The 16,456-nt window shown below is 59.2% G+C and overlaps 2 protein-coding genes and 1 long non-coding RNA gene across 10 annotated transcripts; 1 reads left to right on the forward strand and 2 right to left on the reverse strand.

Moving 5' to 3' along the window:
* Positions 1 to 258: 258 nt before the first annotated feature.
* On the reverse strand, positions 259 to 5,416 carry MTX1 (metaxin 1). Of its 4 annotated transcripts, none has more exons than XM_049112583.1 (8): positions 4,705 to 5,235; positions 3,640 to 3,709; positions 3,441 to 3,520; positions 1,767 to 1,859; positions 1,448 to 1,630; positions 1,245 to 1,321; positions 699 to 853; positions 259 to 597 (listed from the first exon to the last, which is right to left on the reverse strand). In XM_049112583.1, exons 1-8 carry the CDS (start codon positions 5,218 to 5,220, stop codon positions 383 to 385), a joined length of 1,389 nt encoding a protein of 462 aa, XP_048968540.1. In that variant the 5' UTR covers positions 5,221 to 5,235; the 3' UTR covers positions 259 to 382. The 4 variants fall into 4 exon arrangements, with proteins under 4 accessions (XP_048968540.1, XP_025286761.3, XP_048968539.1 ...); XM_025430976.3 differs by having other exon boundaries at positions 1,767 to 1,874; XM_049112582.1 differs by lacking the exon at positions 3,640 to 3,709 and having other exon boundaries at positions 4,705 to 5,416.
* THBS3 (thrombospondin 3) lies at positions 5,401 to 15,676 on the forward strand. 5 transcript variants are annotated; one of them, XM_035719109.2, is made up of 24 exons: positions 6,071 to 6,207; positions 6,988 to 7,098; positions 7,219 to 7,425; positions 7,972 to 8,228; positions 8,333 to 8,435; positions 9,160 to 9,186; positions 9,366 to 9,448; positions 9,536 to 9,587; positions 9,718 to 9,866; positions 10,164 to 10,304; positions 10,469 to 10,546; positions 10,905 to 11,057; positions 11,240 to 11,350; positions 11,440 to 11,547; positions 11,782 to 11,941; positions 12,227 to 12,345; positions 12,460 to 12,512; positions 12,789 to 12,982; positions 13,147 to 13,325; positions 13,436 to 13,484; positions 13,653 to 13,849; positions 14,074 to 14,246; positions 15,134 to 15,273; positions 15,363 to 15,676. In XM_035719109.2, exons 2-24 carry the CDS (start codon positions 7,071 to 7,073, stop codon positions 15,419 to 15,421), a joined length of 2,820 nt encoding a protein of 939 aa, XP_035575002.1. In that variant the 5' UTR covers positions 6,071 to 6,207; positions 6,988 to 7,070; the 3' UTR covers positions 15,422 to 15,676. The 5 variants fall into 5 exon arrangements, with proteins under 5 accessions (XP_025286752.1, XP_025286753.1, XP_048968533.1 ...); XM_025430967.3 differs by lacking the exon at positions 6,988 to 7,098 and having other exon boundaries at positions 5,401 to 6,207; XM_025430968.3 differs by lacking the exons at positions 6,988 to 7,098; positions 12,227 to 12,345 and having other exon boundaries at positions 5,401 to 6,207; positions 12,464 to 12,512.
* LOC118355257 (uncharacterized) lies at positions 6,168 to 16,277 on the reverse strand. The gene is made up of 3 exons (XR_004817348.2): positions 15,870 to 16,277; positions 7,211 to 7,401; positions 6,168 to 6,300 (listed from the first exon to the last, which is right to left on the reverse strand). It is a non-coding gene; the product is annotated as an uncharacterized LOC118355257 (long non-coding RNA).
* Positions 16,278 to 16,456: the final 179 nt, after the last annotated feature.

The raw sequence follows: 16,456 nt of genomic DNA on the forward strand, positions 1-16,456 counted from the left end.
CCCAGGCCCAGGGTGAGCTCACCGTCTGTACAAACACAAGCTAGGGGTGGGGGTGGCTAAGGAAAGCAGATTAGGAAGACCAGGCCCCAATGGGGAGCTGGGTGCCTCTCCTGGGCTGAGCAGCAGCAGGGATGGTACAAGGGCACAGGCAGCTAGGGAAGCTGGGTGCCAGCAGGCCTGCTCAGGTCCCCTGATGACCCCCTGCACCCCACCTAGGAGACATGGTGGCCCCTTAAAGAAGAGAATGTTTGATTCCAGTCAGCGTGGACAGGTTTATTATGGGAGCAGCAGCTCACTTCCAGCCGTACCAACAACAGGGAAACACAGGGGCCTCTGGAATGTACGAGAGTAGAAAACTCAGTCCTGAGAGCATGAGGACAAGTCATTCGTCTTCATCCTCCTCAGCTATGCTCAAGGACTGTGTGCTAGGGGCCCGAGCAGGTGTGGCCCGCTGGATGGAGACAATGCCACTGAGCAAGGCGTAGCCCACCATGGCTGCCAGTCCTGCCAGCACAGACAGGATCTGGTTCCGGCGCCGGTATGGTTCCTCCTCCGTCTCTGGGCCCACTGGTGTCTGGCGTGCGAGTGGCACGTCAGCTGAGGAACAAGGAAGGAAGGTGGGCAGGAAGGCTACATCCTAGACCCCCGCCCACCCTCCCCAGGGCTCGTGCCTACCCTTTCACCTGTCTGCCCCTTACCTCCATCCCAGGGGAAGTAGAGGCTGAGGATGTGTGTGCAGTACGCACAGAGGTTCTGCAGCCCCCGCAGGTGGGCTTGCAGCTTTCCACTGGGCAGCTTGGCCTGCAGCAGCAGGGCCAGATAGCCAAAGACAAAGGCATCCAGGGAGGCAGGGCTGGAGCAGAGAGAGAAGGGGCGAGGAGAGCATTAGAGGAAAAGCAAGCCCAGGAGGTGGGCTCTGGCAGCAGAGGGCCCCCGGGGGAGGAGAAGACACCCAGTTCTGGGCCTGGTGTGGTGAGAGCTCCCCAGGTGGCGCCAGCTTGGCCCTGAATGGGACTCTATCCTGAGGCTGCATAAAGGGCCCATTGAGTGCCCCACCGCCCTGCAAGCCCCTCCTGTGCCTGGCGGCCCTCCCACCCCACACACACACAGCCCCACTGTCATCAGGCCCAGGGTCTGTACCGAGGACCTCTCGTCCAGCGCCTGAGCCACCCCAGTCCCTGTGGCAACATATGAACCCGTATCTTCTCCCAAACCACGTATATTTGCCCTGAAGACAGACTCACGCATCTCCAAAGAAGAACTTCTGAGAGCCCAGGCGCTGAGAGAGCAGGGTCAGGCATTCCCGGGCCTCTTGGTATAGCTGTAGGGAGGACATGAGGCAGGCTTGTGGCTGTGGGAACAGAGCTACCTCCCATCCCAGGCATCCCCACTCTTGACCATCATCTTTGGGGCTCCTCTCCTACGGAGCCCCCTGCCCCAGAGGTACCTCCTTCTCCAGCTCTTCCTCATTCTCTGGGCTGTGCTCCCCGCACAGCAGCTGCAGCCGCTCCATGAACTGCCGCTGCATGCGGCCGGGAAGGAAGAAGTTCAGGGGAAAGGGTATAGCCTCCGCGTACCACTTCCGGGTCACTTCCACATAGTTCTTGGTGTCTACCCAAAAAGTATGTATCTGGATCGGGCAGTAGGAAGGATGAAGCAGGTCTGAGCCAGTGCACCTGCCTTAGGGAGGCCTTCGTGGGTGTCGCTGACTCCCCCACCGCCCCCCACCAGCCACAGCCACTGGAGGTCCAGGCGCACTCACTCACCAGCACCGGGAGCAGCTTCTCCTCCAGCAGAGACATGAAGGCCAATGTGTCTGCCCCTTGCCGGGCCGACAGATCATAATCTGCATTGTACTTCTGTGGAGGAGACGTCTATGAGGTGGACACGAGGAGGCTCCAGGGGGCACTTCCCCAAGGAGAGAGGCATCCTGTCCAGCACCACCCTCTTGGCCTCTGAATATAGCAGAGGCAGAACAAGCACTTCTCCCACTGAGGCCCCCCTGCCTGGGCCCATACTGCAGCCTGTTGCTGTTGGCGGAAAGCCTGGGCCTTGGAGCCTGCTGGCCATCAAGGTCGGGTGCCCACTGCCGGGAGGGAGGAAGGCCCAGCCACAAACCAGGAGCAGCTCCCGGAGCCTCCACGGAAAGCTGGCAGCACGCCTGCTGACAGCCACTTTCTAACAGGGACTTCCCCTGTCTGTATATCACACGGCTGGCAGAGTCGAGCTCAGATGCAGTGTGGCCCTCAGAACTAGGGGACGCCATCCCCATGCCCGGGCCCCCCTGCGGGTTCTCTCAAAGCCCAGGACTTGGCTATTTCTTCTGTGCCGCCACCACACACGGTCTGACCGTACCCCAAGTCTCAGTCTGCCACGCCTTGGTAGGCTCCAGCGTCTGGTCTCCAGCAACCTTCTCCACATCCTGAGGAAGGTCTGTCCCCACATAACCTCTGGAACATGATCCTTAGAAAACCATCTCTCGGGACGCCTGAGTAGCTCAATGGTTGAGCGTCTGCCTCTGGCTCAGGGCGTGATCCCGGGATCTGGGATGGAGTCCCACATTGGGCTCCCTGCATGAAGCCTGCTTCTCCCTCTGCCTATGTTTCTGCCTCTCTCTCTCTGTGTGTGTGTGTGTCTCTCACAAATAAATAAATATTAAAAAAAGAAAAAAGAAAAAGAAAACCATCTCTCTGAGCCTGTTTCTTCCCTGTGGAATCTTCTCTCACTGTGGCTGTGTTAGGAGAAAACTGGAAACCAGAAAGGCTGTGCCCAGACATAAAGAGTCAAGGCAGAGGTCCTGTCCCTGCCAGGAGCTCTGCCTTCTACCTGGGTCCTTTCCCTCCATGCCTCCCAAGCCTATACTGAATCCTCGAGTCCTTCACGTTTGGGAAAGCAGAAATGAAGAAGAGGCCCTATCTGACTAGTATTCTGGTGAAAGAGGAGCCCTAACTAAGCCCCCTCGCTCTACAAACAAGGAACTTACATCCCTGAGAGGTGAAGGGACTTGCCCAAGATCATACAGGCAAGGTGCCCCTGTTCGTCCTGTAATAACTTTCTCAATGTCCCCATGCTGGCTCTATGTCTTGCCCATCCTGAGCCCCATAACTCAGCCTAACTCGGTCCCTGAGAGGACAGGAGCCACCTCTGGGGGCCTCATTTGAGCTGATGTTGTCCTCTGCCCTCCTTCCCCTTCCCTATGTCATCTGCCCACTCACCCCTCCCTGCCCAGCAGGCAAAAGGCACTGAGCTTCCAGAGGCCTCCCCAGTGCCCCAGCTGAACACCTGGCCAGCAGCACTGTGTGTGCCTCTCCCATCGGACTAGGTTCTCCTTGAAGTTCTGGGTCACCTGCATCCAGCTCAGCTTTATCAATAAACGTGTGTTGTGCTGAAATGACTGAACTCCTCTCACTGGCAGCCCTCCTACCCACTGAGCCACCTACCTCTTTTCGAAGGTGGGTGATGATCTTGTGTGGTACCGAGATGACCTCTCCATGACTGGTCCGAAGGGCAGGCAGAGTTCCTGACATTGAGAAGACAGGAGGCCCACCAGACCCTCAGCTGCCTGTCCATATGAACGTGCAGCATATTCCTGCCCGTCTCCTGCTCAGCTCCCCTCACCCCCCCGGGAGCATAGGGTACCTGAAGGGCTTTGCCAGGGGTTGGTAATCTTGTGCACCTTGAGAGGGGCGCCAGTAAACCTGGCATAGGTCTGCAGGGAAGGAAGCAGAAGGCAGACAGGCCCCCACAGGGGAATCAACAAGAGAAATAACACTCACTGAATTCCTTCTGTGCTACGCTTAGTACTTGCCTCACAAAAGAGGTGGACATCAGCTGTTTCACCATGGGCAACACAGGCTCAGAGAAACCATGGACCTGTCTCTAATGTCAGGTCTGCCAGAAAGAGCCTTCCCCCATCTCCTCTGCTGCCATCTCCCTGATGTACGCAGAGCCTCCCAACTTCTTCCTAACTCTCGTACATCCCTTTTCTCAGGAGCACTGACTGTGTCCTTCTTTGGGAGTCTCTGTGGCCTGTTCCTACTTAAAGCTTAGCATCAGAACACATTACACAGTAGGCGCGTTTGCTAACGTGTCTGCCTCTCTGCAAATAACTACAGGGTAGGAGCTAAGTCTTATTCATCTTTGCGTGCCCAAGTGTGGTATTTGGAAGAGGCCCAACAAGTGCTTATTAAATGAAGGAGTGAGTAAACGAATGAAGTGAACTAGTCTGACTCCAAAGCTCTTTCCACAGAATGTGCTGGTGAGCTTCTTGGTTCAATAAATCTCAGCAAATGCTGTTTAGTGAGGCGGGGGGAGAAGGAGAAAAGGGAGCCTGAGAAGACAGGAATGCCAAGCCTGAGAACCCTGAGATCGTCCGGACTCAGTAAAGCTCTCGATGGAGAAACGGCTCAGAGACCACAAGGGATCGCTCCAAGGTCACACAGTCAGTAAATGAACAATGGACGAGCAAGGACTAAGACCTATTTCCTGAACCCCCGACCAGACCTCTTGCTCTGGCTGCACAAAACCCGGGCTGTTAAGCCATAGGGCGTTGAGCCCCTATCGGCCGGGCACAGCCTTTGATTGCCTCAGTTTCCCCCAGTGCGCCCGTGCTGAGGCGCCCTGGCAAAATTCGGACGACCGGTCAGTTCGAGTCCCTCCCCAGTCCTCCAGGGCGCAGCACAGGACAACGGCGCCACCCCTCACCAGCACGGCCAGGCTGTCCAGGTCCACTGACGGTAGCCCCCAGCCCCCCGACCAGCAGTACAGCTCCATGGGCGCCGCCATCTTGCCCGCCCTCTGGCCCGGAAGCACCTCCCCCGGCGCTTCCGCCCGCCCCCGCGCGGCCCCGCCCCCCCGCCGCGCCCAGAGGGTCGCCGGGGGCGGGGGCAGGAGGGAGCCCCGAGGCGGGGCGGGGCTGCGCGGGGCGGGGCTGCACGGGGCGGAGCCGAGGGCTTCGGGGGAGGGCGGCCGCCGCCGGCACCAGAGGCGGCTCCCGAAGGGGGGAAGGGTTGTCGGCCGGGCCCTCCTCGCGGAGGCTGAGCGCCGTGACTGCGGCGAGGCCGGGAGCCCCGAGGGCGCGGCGGGTCCCGGCGAGGCGGGTCTTGTGCGCCCGGGCCGGCTCTGGGGGCTCTCGCAGATCTGCACGCGGCCTGGGCCGCGCCAAGGCCCCGCGGGGCTCGGCCCGGAGCAGGGGCCGCGGGGGGGTCCCCCGAGCCGCATGTTTTCCACAGCGCGTTATGTTTGGAGCCGGCCCCGCGCCGCCTGTCGCCATGGAAACAAAACAGGGGCGGCGGCGGCCGGAGCCGGGTCGGGCTGGGGCCTGGGTGGGGGAGGGGGTGGGGCTCGCGGCCGTTGCCGTGGTGACGGGAACCGAGGCGCCCCTACGCTTCATCCGGGTCATGGCCTGCCCGCCAGTGCCCCCTGTGTTCCCGGCCCGGCCCCGGCCCCGGCCCCCGGCCTGCGCCCTGGTTCCCTCTTGGCCCTGCTGGCCCTTTGCTCGTTCCAGAGGCCTTCCTTCCAACCTCTTCACTGGCCACTGTGTTCAACTGGCCCTGCGGTTCCTAGCGGAGGCCTCCACGTTTCCCTAGGAAAGAGGCATGTGTCGGAGGACCCCCACCTTAATAAAAAGTACTTGCTTCGTCAGAGCAGCAAATTTCAAGCCATGTGGGCATCCCCTGAGCACGATAGCAAGCTGGTTTCCACCACTCCCTTGGCATCCTTTCCTGCCAGCTGTGGAATAAGGCCCACTGTCTGACGCTGCCCCGGCCTGGGGTTCTTGTCTTCCCCAACTGTAACTTACAGAAAACAGTAGCGTTCGGTAGTGGCCCCCAGCAGCGACATGCCGGGAGGGTGAGAGAGAGGTAGGCACCTGGGAGAGAGGACCGTTAGGGAAAGGCAGGAGGCAGGAAGGCCTTCAGACTCTTCCCCAGTGCCCCTGAGTCCCAGAGCTGGGGATGCCTCCAGGCTGATTGGCAGCTCTTTGTTTCGCCCCCACCCCCCCCACCGCCTGCTGGCCCCCCCTTCGGCTCCCCCTTCCAGTCCCTCCGCCCCCCGCTCCTGCTCTCTCCGCCTAGCCTTTTCCCCTCCCAGCCGCCTGCCTGCCAGGGGTAGTGAGCCAGCTGAGCAGCATGGAGACGCAGGAACTTCGGGGGGCCCTGGCTCTTCTCCTCCTCTGCACTTTCGCATCTGCCAGTCAGGACCTGCAGGGTAAGCCAGCGTCCATCATCTTAGACCCCTCTTGGCCTCTGCTCCATTTGCCTTCAGCCTAGGAGCAGGAAACATGTGGGCAAGGAGAGAGTCCTGAAATTGAACAGGGGGAAGAGGTGGTGAAATTTTGGCCATAGGGGGAGGAGTGAACACCAGAGGGTAGTGGGTGATTAGGAGCTGGCCAGGGTCAGCACGAGGCCAGCGCAGAGGACTCAGGAGCTGGGTGCAAGGGCTGCTCTGCCGGGTTGGTGGCTGAGCATCCCCAGGCACCCCAGGGTCTGGGAGGTCAGTGCAAAGGTGGGATTCTTCATCCCGGGGGCTCCTGGCTGCCCTGGGACAAGGTGGGGGTGGGGACCGAGAGGTCTGGGCTCTCCCGGAGGTCTGGCTGTGGGATGGGCCTGTGGGTGTGGGAGAGGTAGCTGAAACAGATGACACAGGCACAGATTCATTACTGGCTGGAAGGGAAACCACAGATTGGCCAGGACACAGGAGGCAGAAGAGCTGGGTCCTCCATTCCCGTGGGACAGAGGCAGACAGGAGGAGAGTTGGAGTCCTCCGTGGGCAGCTCTGCTTATCCAAAGTGGATGTGCTGAGCCCCCGGGATGGGAGGAGGGGCATTTGGGTGTGGAATGAGCCAAACCCAGCAGCCTAGAAAGTGCTTTTCCATTTCTGCCCTGTGGGCACCAGGTGCTACTTCTGCGTGGGATCAGCACAGTAGCTCCCTTGCGCCACCTGCTGGGGGCATCTCCAGTGTGCCGGGCGCTGTTTCTGTATTTCCAGGAGAGCCTCAGGCCTGCGGGTTCCCAGAGGGTGGCAGTAGGCAACCTCCAGGAAGGGAAGGCAGGCTCCTCGAGTTGAGTTAGATGCCAGCAAGGGTTGAATTTCAGGAAGGTGACTAACGCTGCCTAGTGGTGGGGGCGGGGGTAATGATGAAGGATGCTCCACCCCCCAGGGTTCAGGAGAAAGGGCAGGCCTTATTTAGCATTTGACCCCTCTCTCTGACCTGGCTAGTAATTGACCTGCTGACTGTGGGCGAGTCTCGGCAGATGACAGCTGTAGCGGAGAAGATCCGGGCAGCCCTGCTCACTGCTGGGGACATCTACCTCCTGTCCACCTTCCGCCTGCCCCCCAAGCAGGGTGGTGTCCTCTTTGGCCTCTACTCTCGCCAAGACAACACAAGATGGCTGGAGGCCTCTGTTGTGGGCAAAATTAACAAAGGTGACTAGTGCGCATCTCCTTTCCTGCCACAGTGATCCCCTCAAGCACTTTCCCTCATCCTCCATTCCCATATCCCTCTTAATTCTCCTCGGGGTCTTGAGGGGTGGGGCATGGACCCATCTGGCTGTGCTTGGGCACCACGGGGCACTTGGAATGGGGTGCCTAGGAAGTGCCTCAGAAGGCCAGGTACACAGCAATAAAGCAAGGCCTGATACTCGTAGGGAAGGCATGTTGTACTTGGGGCTGCCTTGGGGAGGGAGAGGCACATTGCTGTGTCCCAATAATCTCTCAGATCTGTGGCACAGTCCAGTGGGTACAGAACTAGCTGCCACTCTAGCAAGGGACAGAGTGATCTGATGTCACTGAAGACTAAGGAAGTTCTAGTCTTCGAACCAATTTGAGGAACATTTATTGTTCCTCACCTATCACATACAAGGTGATGAGAGATACCTAGCTGACTAGGGGATGATGGGTGTGCTATCCAGAAGAGGTGATCCAAGGCTTAGCTGGGAGACAGTATCTGTACTAACCTCCCCTTCTGGGCAGTGCTGGTACGGTACCAGCGGGAGGATGGCAAAGTCCACGCAGTGAACCTGCAGCAAGCAGGCCTGGCCGACGGGCGGACACACACAGCTCTCCTGCGTCTCCGAGGCCCGGCCCAACCCAACCCTGCCCTGCAGCTCTATGTGGACTGCAAGCTGGGAGACCAGCATGCTGGCCTCCCTGGAATGGCCCCCATTCCCCCAGCAGAGGTGGATGGGCTGGAGATTCGGACTGGGCAGAAGGCTTATCTGAGGATGCAGGTGAGCGGGGAGAGGGCCCCAAGCTTCAATGGAAACATTTTGCAGCAGTGGGAAGGAGGTGTTGGCGGGTCTACCACCCTACCCTGCTGCTGTCCTCCCCCCAGGGCTTCGTGGAATCTATGAAAATGATTCTGGGCGGGTCCATGGCCCGGGTGGGAGCCCTGAGTGAGTGTCCCTTCCAGGGGGACGAGTCCATCCACAGTGCAGGTAACATGGAGACTTCTGTTAGCTAACCTTCTGGACCCCAGATCACATCCTCTGACCTTTGTCAATTCTCATCTCCCTGACATCCCCCTTAACGCATTCCTTTGGCTCACTGGTTTCTGGGGCTTCTGACCCTGTGGCCCCCAATCTCCTTCACCTCTGGCTCTATGATCTCCAAGTGACACAGCCATCCAGGGAGGTGTGGGTCAGAACAGGCATCTGTTCAGGTCAGCACACCTACTAGGGTGGCTCAGAAAACAGGCCCATCTGAGAAGAATGGACCCTGAAGCAACCTGTGTGGGGGTGAGGGAGTTAGCTTGGTTGTGGTGACCCAGAGGGCAACTTGGGTCGGCCTTTGCCGGTGGCTGTCACCTACCAGCAGTTCCTCTGAGCATTGTCCATCCACCTAGTCTCTCTGATAAGGATGATCAGAGGTTCTTAGTTAAATAAAATGCCGACTTCTCCCAGAAGCTTGGCGCAGGGGAGGGGGTTGAAAATGGAGTGGACTGGGGCCCTGGCCCTGCCCTGGGTCACCTCTCCCTGGGATCCCTTCTGCCACTCCCAGGCCTGGGAGCCAGGAGGACCTGGGCTGTGACCCAGGCAACCCCTTGGAGGGTCTGTACCCTTGGGGGAGAGCTGGTGCTGCCTTGTTCCAAGACACCTCTCAGCCTCTGTTCCCTCCCCCTCTTCCCATGTCTGCCTTCTGATGCTCTTTTCTCCTCTACAGTGACCAATGCGCTCCAGTCCATCCTAGGTGAGCAGGTCGAGGAAGTGGGAGGGAGGAAAGGCTGCCTGAAGCAAAATCCTTAGCCCAAGAGCTGGGTGGGTTTAAAAGTGGGGTGGGCAGCAGGGGCAGGAATTGATTTCTTGCCCCAGAGGGGGTCCAGGGCTGTCACCCAGGTCTGAGCTTCTCTGCTCCTGGGGCTCTGACAGGAGAGCAGACCAAGGCGCTGGTCACCCAGCTCACCCTCTTCAACCAGATCCTGGTGGAGCTGCGGGATGATATCCGAGACCAGGTTTGAGTGCACCAGTGGAGGGTGGCCCTGATCCTGGGGAGCTGGTGGAGGCAAAGAGCCTACAGCCCCCACCATTCTATCTACCAGGTGAAGGAAATGTCTCTGATCCGAAACACCATCATGGAGTGTCAGGTGTGCGGTGAGTGGGAGTGGGGCAGGCTCTGGATGGCGTCCCTGTGCTCCCCACCCCAAGGCTTCAGCCTCCACTTCTGGTGATGTGAATGGCCACCTTGAGGTGGCTCTGATGGTGCCCCCCACCCCTCTGTCAGGCTTCCATGAGCAGCGTTCCCACTGCAGCCCCAACCCCTGCTTCCGAGGCGTGGACTGCATGGAAGTGTATGAGTACCCCGGCTACCGCTGCGGGCCCTGCCCCCCTGGCCTGCAGGGCAATGGCACCCACTGCACTGACATCAATGAGGTGGGGGATGGTGGCCCGGGAGGGCAGAGAGATCTGGCCCAAGGAGGAGGGGTGGATGTCCGTCAGAAGCAGAAGAGCCTGGGCTTTAAGACATTGGGGTGCTGGAAAAGGAGTGAGGAGGGGGGACACAAAGCCCATGGGGAAGACCAGAGGACCACATGGGGAGCACGGGGCCAGCTAAACCTTGCTGGGAGGGAGCTTAGGGGCCCAGGGGCAGGCATCAGAGTGCAGTGAAGCCGGGTGGAGAGAAAAGCACAGGCGGGCCTGACTACTGATTGTTTTGTCCTCTGCCCCCAGTGTGCTCACGCTGACCCTTGCTTCCCTGGGGTCAGCTGCATCAACACCATGCCTGGCTTCCACTGTGAAGCCTGTCCTCGAGGCTACAAAGGCACTCGTGTGTCCGGTGTGGGCATCGACTATGCCCGTGCCAGCAAACAGGTTAGCTTGGGCAGAGTGTGAAGATGAGGTGTTGATCTCATGGGGACCAAGGGTATCTAGGCTGGATCTGGGGTCGTTGTGATGAGTGGGATTGGGTGTGTGCACTGGCTTTGCTGGAGGAGACCTGCCGTCAGTCTGGTTCTACCCAGAGTCTGCCCCTTCAGGTCTGCAATGATGTGGACGAGTGCAACGATGGGAACAATGGTGGCTGTGACCCAAACTCCATCTGCACCAACACTGTGGTGAGCCAAGTGCCCCGAGTATGTGTCTGTGGTGCTGGGGTGTGCGGCCACTTCAAACCTGTTGCGTGGCCACCTCCTCCTCTTGGGCAGTCCACATAGATGTTGCACACACAGGTTGGGAATTCTGGGTCCATTTCCGCTGTGACCTTTAGCAGCCTTCCAGAGCCTCAGCATCCTCCCCTGAAAACTAGGGCTGGGATACACATGGACAGGCTGCCAGGAGAGCCCAAAGGTACTGCTGGGTTTAGCTGGCATCAAGCTGGGTGTGCCTGTGGACACCCCTCAAGTGGGTCAGTGTTGGTCCAAGGTGCTGGGCAGGCTGACCCTCCTTCCTGAGACGTTGCTTCCCTGTCCTTAGGGCTCTTTCAAGTGTGGTCCCTGTCGCCTGGGCTTCCTGGGCAACCAGAGCCAGGGCTGCTTCCCAGCCCGCACCTGCCACAGCCCAGCCCACAGCCCCTGCCATGTCCACGCGCACTGTCTCTTTGAACGCAATGGGGCAGTATCCTGCTCGGTGAGCTAGGCCTGGGGCCTGAGAGGAACAGGAGAATCTGGAGAAAGGGGGAGGGCCATGAACCTACTTAGGGCCTGGGATGGGGCCCCACATGGGAAAGGGCCCCGGGAACTGGCTGGGGAGAATGGAACTGGGGTGTGAAGAGCCCTACTGGCCCTCACTGCTCCCCTTTTTTTACTCAGTGTAATGTGGGCTGGGCCGGGAATGGGAACGTGTGTGGGACCGACACGGACATTGATGGCTACCCGGACCAGGCCCTGCCATGCATGGACAACAATAAGCACTGCAAGCAGGTGGGGGGGGCAGGCAGGCGGGCGGGCTGTGGTGGGCATCCAGGCTGGGGCAGGCCACGACTCATCTGAGCTTCTCCCCTGACATTTAGGACAATTGCCTTTTGACACCCAACTCTGGGCAGGAAGATGCTGATAATGATGGCGTGGGGGACCAGTGTGACGATGATGCTGACGGGGATGGGATCAAGAATGTCGAGGTGGCTCCTCTGCTCCCCTCCACACCTTGTCCCATAACCCTGCCACAACCCCCTCAGTCCCTGGCAGCTCTGCAGGACGGGCCCCAGTACTCAGTTTGGGAGGACAAGATGGATCACATGGAGGGTGGGCAGGCAGGCCATCCTGAGAAGTGATGGCAGACAAGGGCTCAGGGATAAGGTGAGGGCTGGGTGGCCAGTGGGGCAAGGGAAGCCTGACTCTTTGTCCCGCCCCAGGACAACTGCCGGCTGTTCCCCAACAAGGACCAGCAAAACTCTGATACAGATTCATTCGGGGATGCCTGTGACAACTGCCCCAACGTTCCCAACAATGACCAGAAGGACACAGACGGCAACGGGGAAGGGGACGCATGTGACAACGATGTGGATGGGGACGGTGCAGCTGGGGCCGGGGGGACTGGGAGGCCTGTGAGGATTCGGATGCTGGTGGGAATGAAGGGCAGTTGGGCAGTGTGAGACCTGTGGTGGGGGTAGGTGGGCTGGCAGAAGTCCCTGGAGACGTGAAGAAGGAGGCAGGGGGAGGCAGGAGTGGGCAAGGGGGTCCTGGTGGATTCTCTAACCTGCTGTCCTCTGAGTGGGAGACAAGCTCTGGGCTTTCGCTGACCCCAAAAGAGTGTGACATGTTGTAGTGACAACCTTGTGCAACCTGCGTGTCTCGTAGGCATCCCCAATGGATTAGACAATTGTCCTAAAGTCCCCAACCCCCTGCAGACAGACAGGGACGAGGATGGGGTAGGAGACGCCTGTGACAGCTGCCCTGAAATGAGCAATCCTACCCAGGTACAGGGGATGGGGAGGACAGGAGGTAAAGCCCCAGCCCTTCACATGGGAAGCAGTGTGGCCATTGTCTTCAGAGTTATCAAGAGATGGTGAGAACAGGCCCCTCTCTCTCAGACAGATGCAGACAGTGACCTGGTGGGGGATGTCTGTGACACCAATGAGGACAGGTAGGGGGCGCCAGGAAATAGCTGGTCTCATCCGGGCTCCTTTACTTTCCTCCAGTCTGTTTTCTACTTCCTGTACAGCTTAATTGATTCTCCACTACTATTGGGTGGGAAGTCACTCCCCTAGGCTACCCCCCACTTTTGCTGTTGGAGCTTCGCCTCACCTGGCTGACTGCAGGGAATGTGGCTGAATGGAGGGCACACCCCAGACTCCTGAGCAGAAGAGAGGGGATGGACTTGGTACTTTTAGAGCTTTTACTCGATGCCTCTTCTGGGCAGTGATGGGGATGGACATCAGGACACCAAAGACAACTGCCCACAGCTGCCAAACAGCTCCCAGCTGGACTCAGACAATGATGGACTTGGAGATGAGTGTGATGGGGATGATGACAATGATGGGGTCCCAGACTATGTGCCTCCTGGTCCTGATAACTGTCGCCTGGTACCCAATCCCAATCAGAAGGACTCAGATGGTAAGGCTGGGGTCCCACAGAGGATGGCACTGGTGGGAGTCCTACCCAGGGGGAGGTGGTAGGTGCTGCCAGGGGGAAGTCAGGAAGACAAGGCCCAACAGTTGGTAGTGTTGTCTAGAGGCCACGACCAGGCCTTCCTGAATGCCTGGCTTCACTCTGCCCAGGCAATGGCGTTGGTGATGTGTGTGAGGATGATTTTGACAATGATGCGGTGGTAGATCCCCTGGATGTGTGCCCTGAAAGTGCAGAGGTGACCCTCACAGATTTTCGAGCCTATCAGACTGTTGTCCTGGATCCTGAGGGTGATGCTCAGATTGATCCAAACTGGGTCGTGCTCAATCAGGTACGAGGGCAGTGGGCTGGGCAAGTGCTGGACAGAGCAGACTACCAGGTGGGGCCTAGATGAGGTAGCGTACCCGGAACAGGGCTTTCTTCTTTACTACACACCACCAGGGTATGGAAATCGTTCAGACCATGAACAGTGACCCCGGCCTGGCAGTTGGTATGTGCGGGACACCCAGTCAATCGTTTCCAAATGGAGGAATCCTACAGGGGCAGAGGGAGGGGGCCACACTGGCCACCCATACTGCAAGCATTCCTTCCCACCCCTGGCCCACAGCAGGCCTGTAGTGGCTTTGCTGCCCTTGACCTTGATCCCACCCACCCCCAGGGTATACAGCCTTCAATGGTGTGGACTTTGAAGGCACCTTCCATGTGAACACAGTGACTGATGATGACTACGCAGGCTTTCTCTTCAGCTATCAGGATAGCGGCCGCTTCTATGTGGTCATGTGGAAGCAAACAGAGCAGACCTACTGGCAAGCCACACCCTTCCGGGCTGTCGCTCAGCCCGGGCTGCAGCTCAAGGTCTGAGTCTGCCCACTTCCTCCAGTCCCAAAGCCTCCTTGGGCTGACCCTAGGGCTTCCCCCACTGCCTGAGGGGGAACCCTCTTTCTTAGACATATGGCCTGGAAGCTAGCTCCCCAGGACTCTAGAATGTTCTCCGATCTCCTTGACTTCCTTTTCCACCTGCACTTATCAACCCGTTATCAACCTGTGGCTGAGCTGCTGTCTTTGCCAATACCCTCCAGGCAGTGACATCAGTGTCCGGCCCCGGTGAACACCTCCGGAATGCCCTGTGGCATACTGGCCACACTCCTGATCAGGTCCGACTGCTGTGGACTGACCCACGAAATGTGGGCTGGCGTGACAAGACCTCCTATCGCTGGCAGCTGCTGCACCGGCCCCAAGTTGGCTACATTCGGTGAGGGGAGGGGCTGCACCATCCTGAGGGACCCCAGCCCACTCTTTCTTCATCTGTAGCTGAGACTCACCAGTGACTGCCCTGCTACTCCATTCCTTGGTGCCATGGGCTGGGACTGAAGCCGCTTCTCTCTGCCCTCTCAGCCCCACTCTCCTACCTGTCAGGCAGCCTGGGCCTTGGAGCTGGTGCTGCCCAGGACCTATAGGCGATGTTGGGCAAGTCCTTCCTGGTCCATGATCCAATTTCCCCTCTGTAAAATGAGGGCATACCTTGGGAGCCTCTAAAGTGCAGGCCAGTCTGTGAAGAGGCCCGTGACATTCGGTGCCTTCTGTGGCACCTCCCAGAAGCTGACTCTGAAGGGGTCATTTGCAGAAGAGTAAACTGAGGCCCAGACCACATGGTTCTTAGTAGCAGAGCTAAGGCTTCTCAGTTCTGTGCTGTGTGCAGCACTGTGCATTTCCTAGTTGGTGGGGGTGACAGGGAAGGGAGGGGAAACGCAAGAGCCTAGGGTCCAGGGACTTGGGTTGGTTTCCCTTTAAGGTGCCTGGGGCTGCAGGGTGCCAGGGCAGAGGATGAGGGAGGGTGGACTAGAGCCTGGGAAGCGGGTGACTTCACCCCCCAGCCCATTGTGCTCATTGTCATGGCAACCCAATCCTCGCTTGGAATGCGGCTGGTGCTTTGAGATGCAAAGGGGGTGGACAAAGAGGCAGGGGCCCCAGTCCTGAGAAAAGCACCCCGTCCCTCCCCTTTCCTTCCTCCCACTCCCTCCTTCCGTTCTCTCTCTGGCCTGGTGAGCTCAAGGGGGGTTGGGGATGAGCAGGGCCTGGGTTCGATGGCCCAGTGCCTGCTGGCACCCTAGCACCAATGGACACCCCTATCCTGGACAGGGTGAAGCTCTATGAGGGTCCTCAGCTAGTGGCGGATTCTGGGGTGATCATTGACACAGCCATGCGAGGAGGGCGTCTTGGTGTATTCTGCTTCTCCCAAGAAAACATCATTTGGTCCAATCTCCAGTATCGATGCAATGGTGAGGCTCCAGTCTGAGATCACCCTGACCTTCTGTATCCCCTCTTGGAGAGTTCTATCTTCTGACCTTAATCCTTTCTCCTTCATTAGACACAGTGCCTGAGGATTTTGAGCCATTCCGGAGGCAGCTGCTCCAGGAAAGAGTGTGAAGAGGTGCCCACTGGACTCAGAATCCTGATTTTAGATCCTCCGGCCTTGGGGTCCATCCTGGAGCCCCTGGGGTCTAATCTACAGCCACCCAGCCAAACAGACTGTCCTGTGGCACCCACAGGTGTTCAGCCCCAGAGGGGTGGTGACCCCCACTGTCCAGGAGACGGAGCTTTTCAAGGGGTATTTTTCTCAGGAGCTAACCCCAGGAAAGATAACCTCCAGTTGCCATAAAGTTACAGTGGTTTTCTAAGGGAGCACGTGTTGCTTATATGAGGGACTTCCAGGGATGGTGCAGGGAGCAGGAAGGAGCCTGAGGGCTGGGAGGTTGGAAGTTCCTGAGTGTGGGGCCCCGTGGCGTGGCGGAAGAAGGGCACTGGATTGGGGCAGGTGAAGGATAAGGGGCTGACCAGAAGATGGCTAAAGCCCTCCCGGCCCCCCCTTACTCACGGTGTGGCAGCGGCGACAATCCAGTCTATCAGGTCGTTCGGATCGAGAGCCAGGAGGGCTGGAGCTGGGCCGCTCGGGGCGAGGGGGAGGCCGGGGGGCCGGGGGGGCCGGAGGCCGGGACGAGTGCAATATTGGCGGGGGAGAGAACAACACTGCACCGCGTCCCGTCCCTCCCGCCCACCCGGGGCCCGGGATCCCGCTCCGCACCGCCTGCAGCCGGACCAGCCCCAGGAACGGTGTCGCGCTGGGGAGTCGGGTCCACCCTGGAGGCCAGAGACTTGGCGCCTGAACGAGGGGGAGGGGACGGTCGTGGGGGGACGCGGAGGCCGGAGGGGAGACCGCGGTGGCCCGGAAAACTGCTTTCCGACACCCAGCCGTTGCGCGCGCTTGCTCTTTAAATACTCGGAGCGGGCGGCGCGGAGCTGTCGCCATGGTGACGCGTGTCCCAGCAACCGGACTGAATGGCTGTTGCCAGGCAACGACGGGGCCGAAGTTTTGGGCCCGCCCACTTAGATGCTAGCGCTTTCTCCCGCGGGCGGGTGGGGGGGCCTCCGCGCCAACCCCCTCCCCACCCCCGGGCCGCGCGC

The sequence above is a fragment of the Canis lupus genome, chromosome 7 (assembly GCF_003254725.2).
Source record: "Canis lupus dingo isolate Sandy chromosome 7, ASM325472v2, whole genome shotgun sequence".
NCBI classification, from domain to species: Eukaryota; Metazoa; Chordata; class Mammalia; order Carnivora; family Canidae; genus Canis; species Canis lupus.

Coding starts and splice junctions, on each gene's coding strand:
- MTX1 (XM_049112581.1), bottom strand. CDS start 5,401: ATGACCCGGATGAAGCGTAGGGGCGCCTCGGTTCCCGTCACCACGGCA. Junction 1,631..1,766: donor AGAAGCTGCTCCCGGTGCTG/GTGAGTGAGTGC, acceptor TGCCCGATCCAG/ATACATACTTTTTGGGTAGA. Junction 854..1,244: donor AAGTTCTTCTTTGGAGATGC/GTGAGTCTGTCT, acceptor TCTCTGCTCCAG/CCCTGCCTCCCTGGATGCCT.
- THBS3 (XM_025430967.3), top strand. CDS start 6,129: ATGGAGACGCAGGAACTTCGGGGGGCCCTGGCTCTTCTCCTCCTCTGC. Junction 10,547..10,904: donor CCATCTGCACCAACACTGTG/GTGAGCCAAGTG, acceptor CCCTGTCCTTAG/GGCTCTTTCAAGTGTGGTCC. Junction 13,850..14,073: donor AGCCCGGGCTGCAGCTCAAG/GTCTGAGTCTGC, acceptor AATACCCTCCAG/GCAGTGACATCAGTGTCCGG.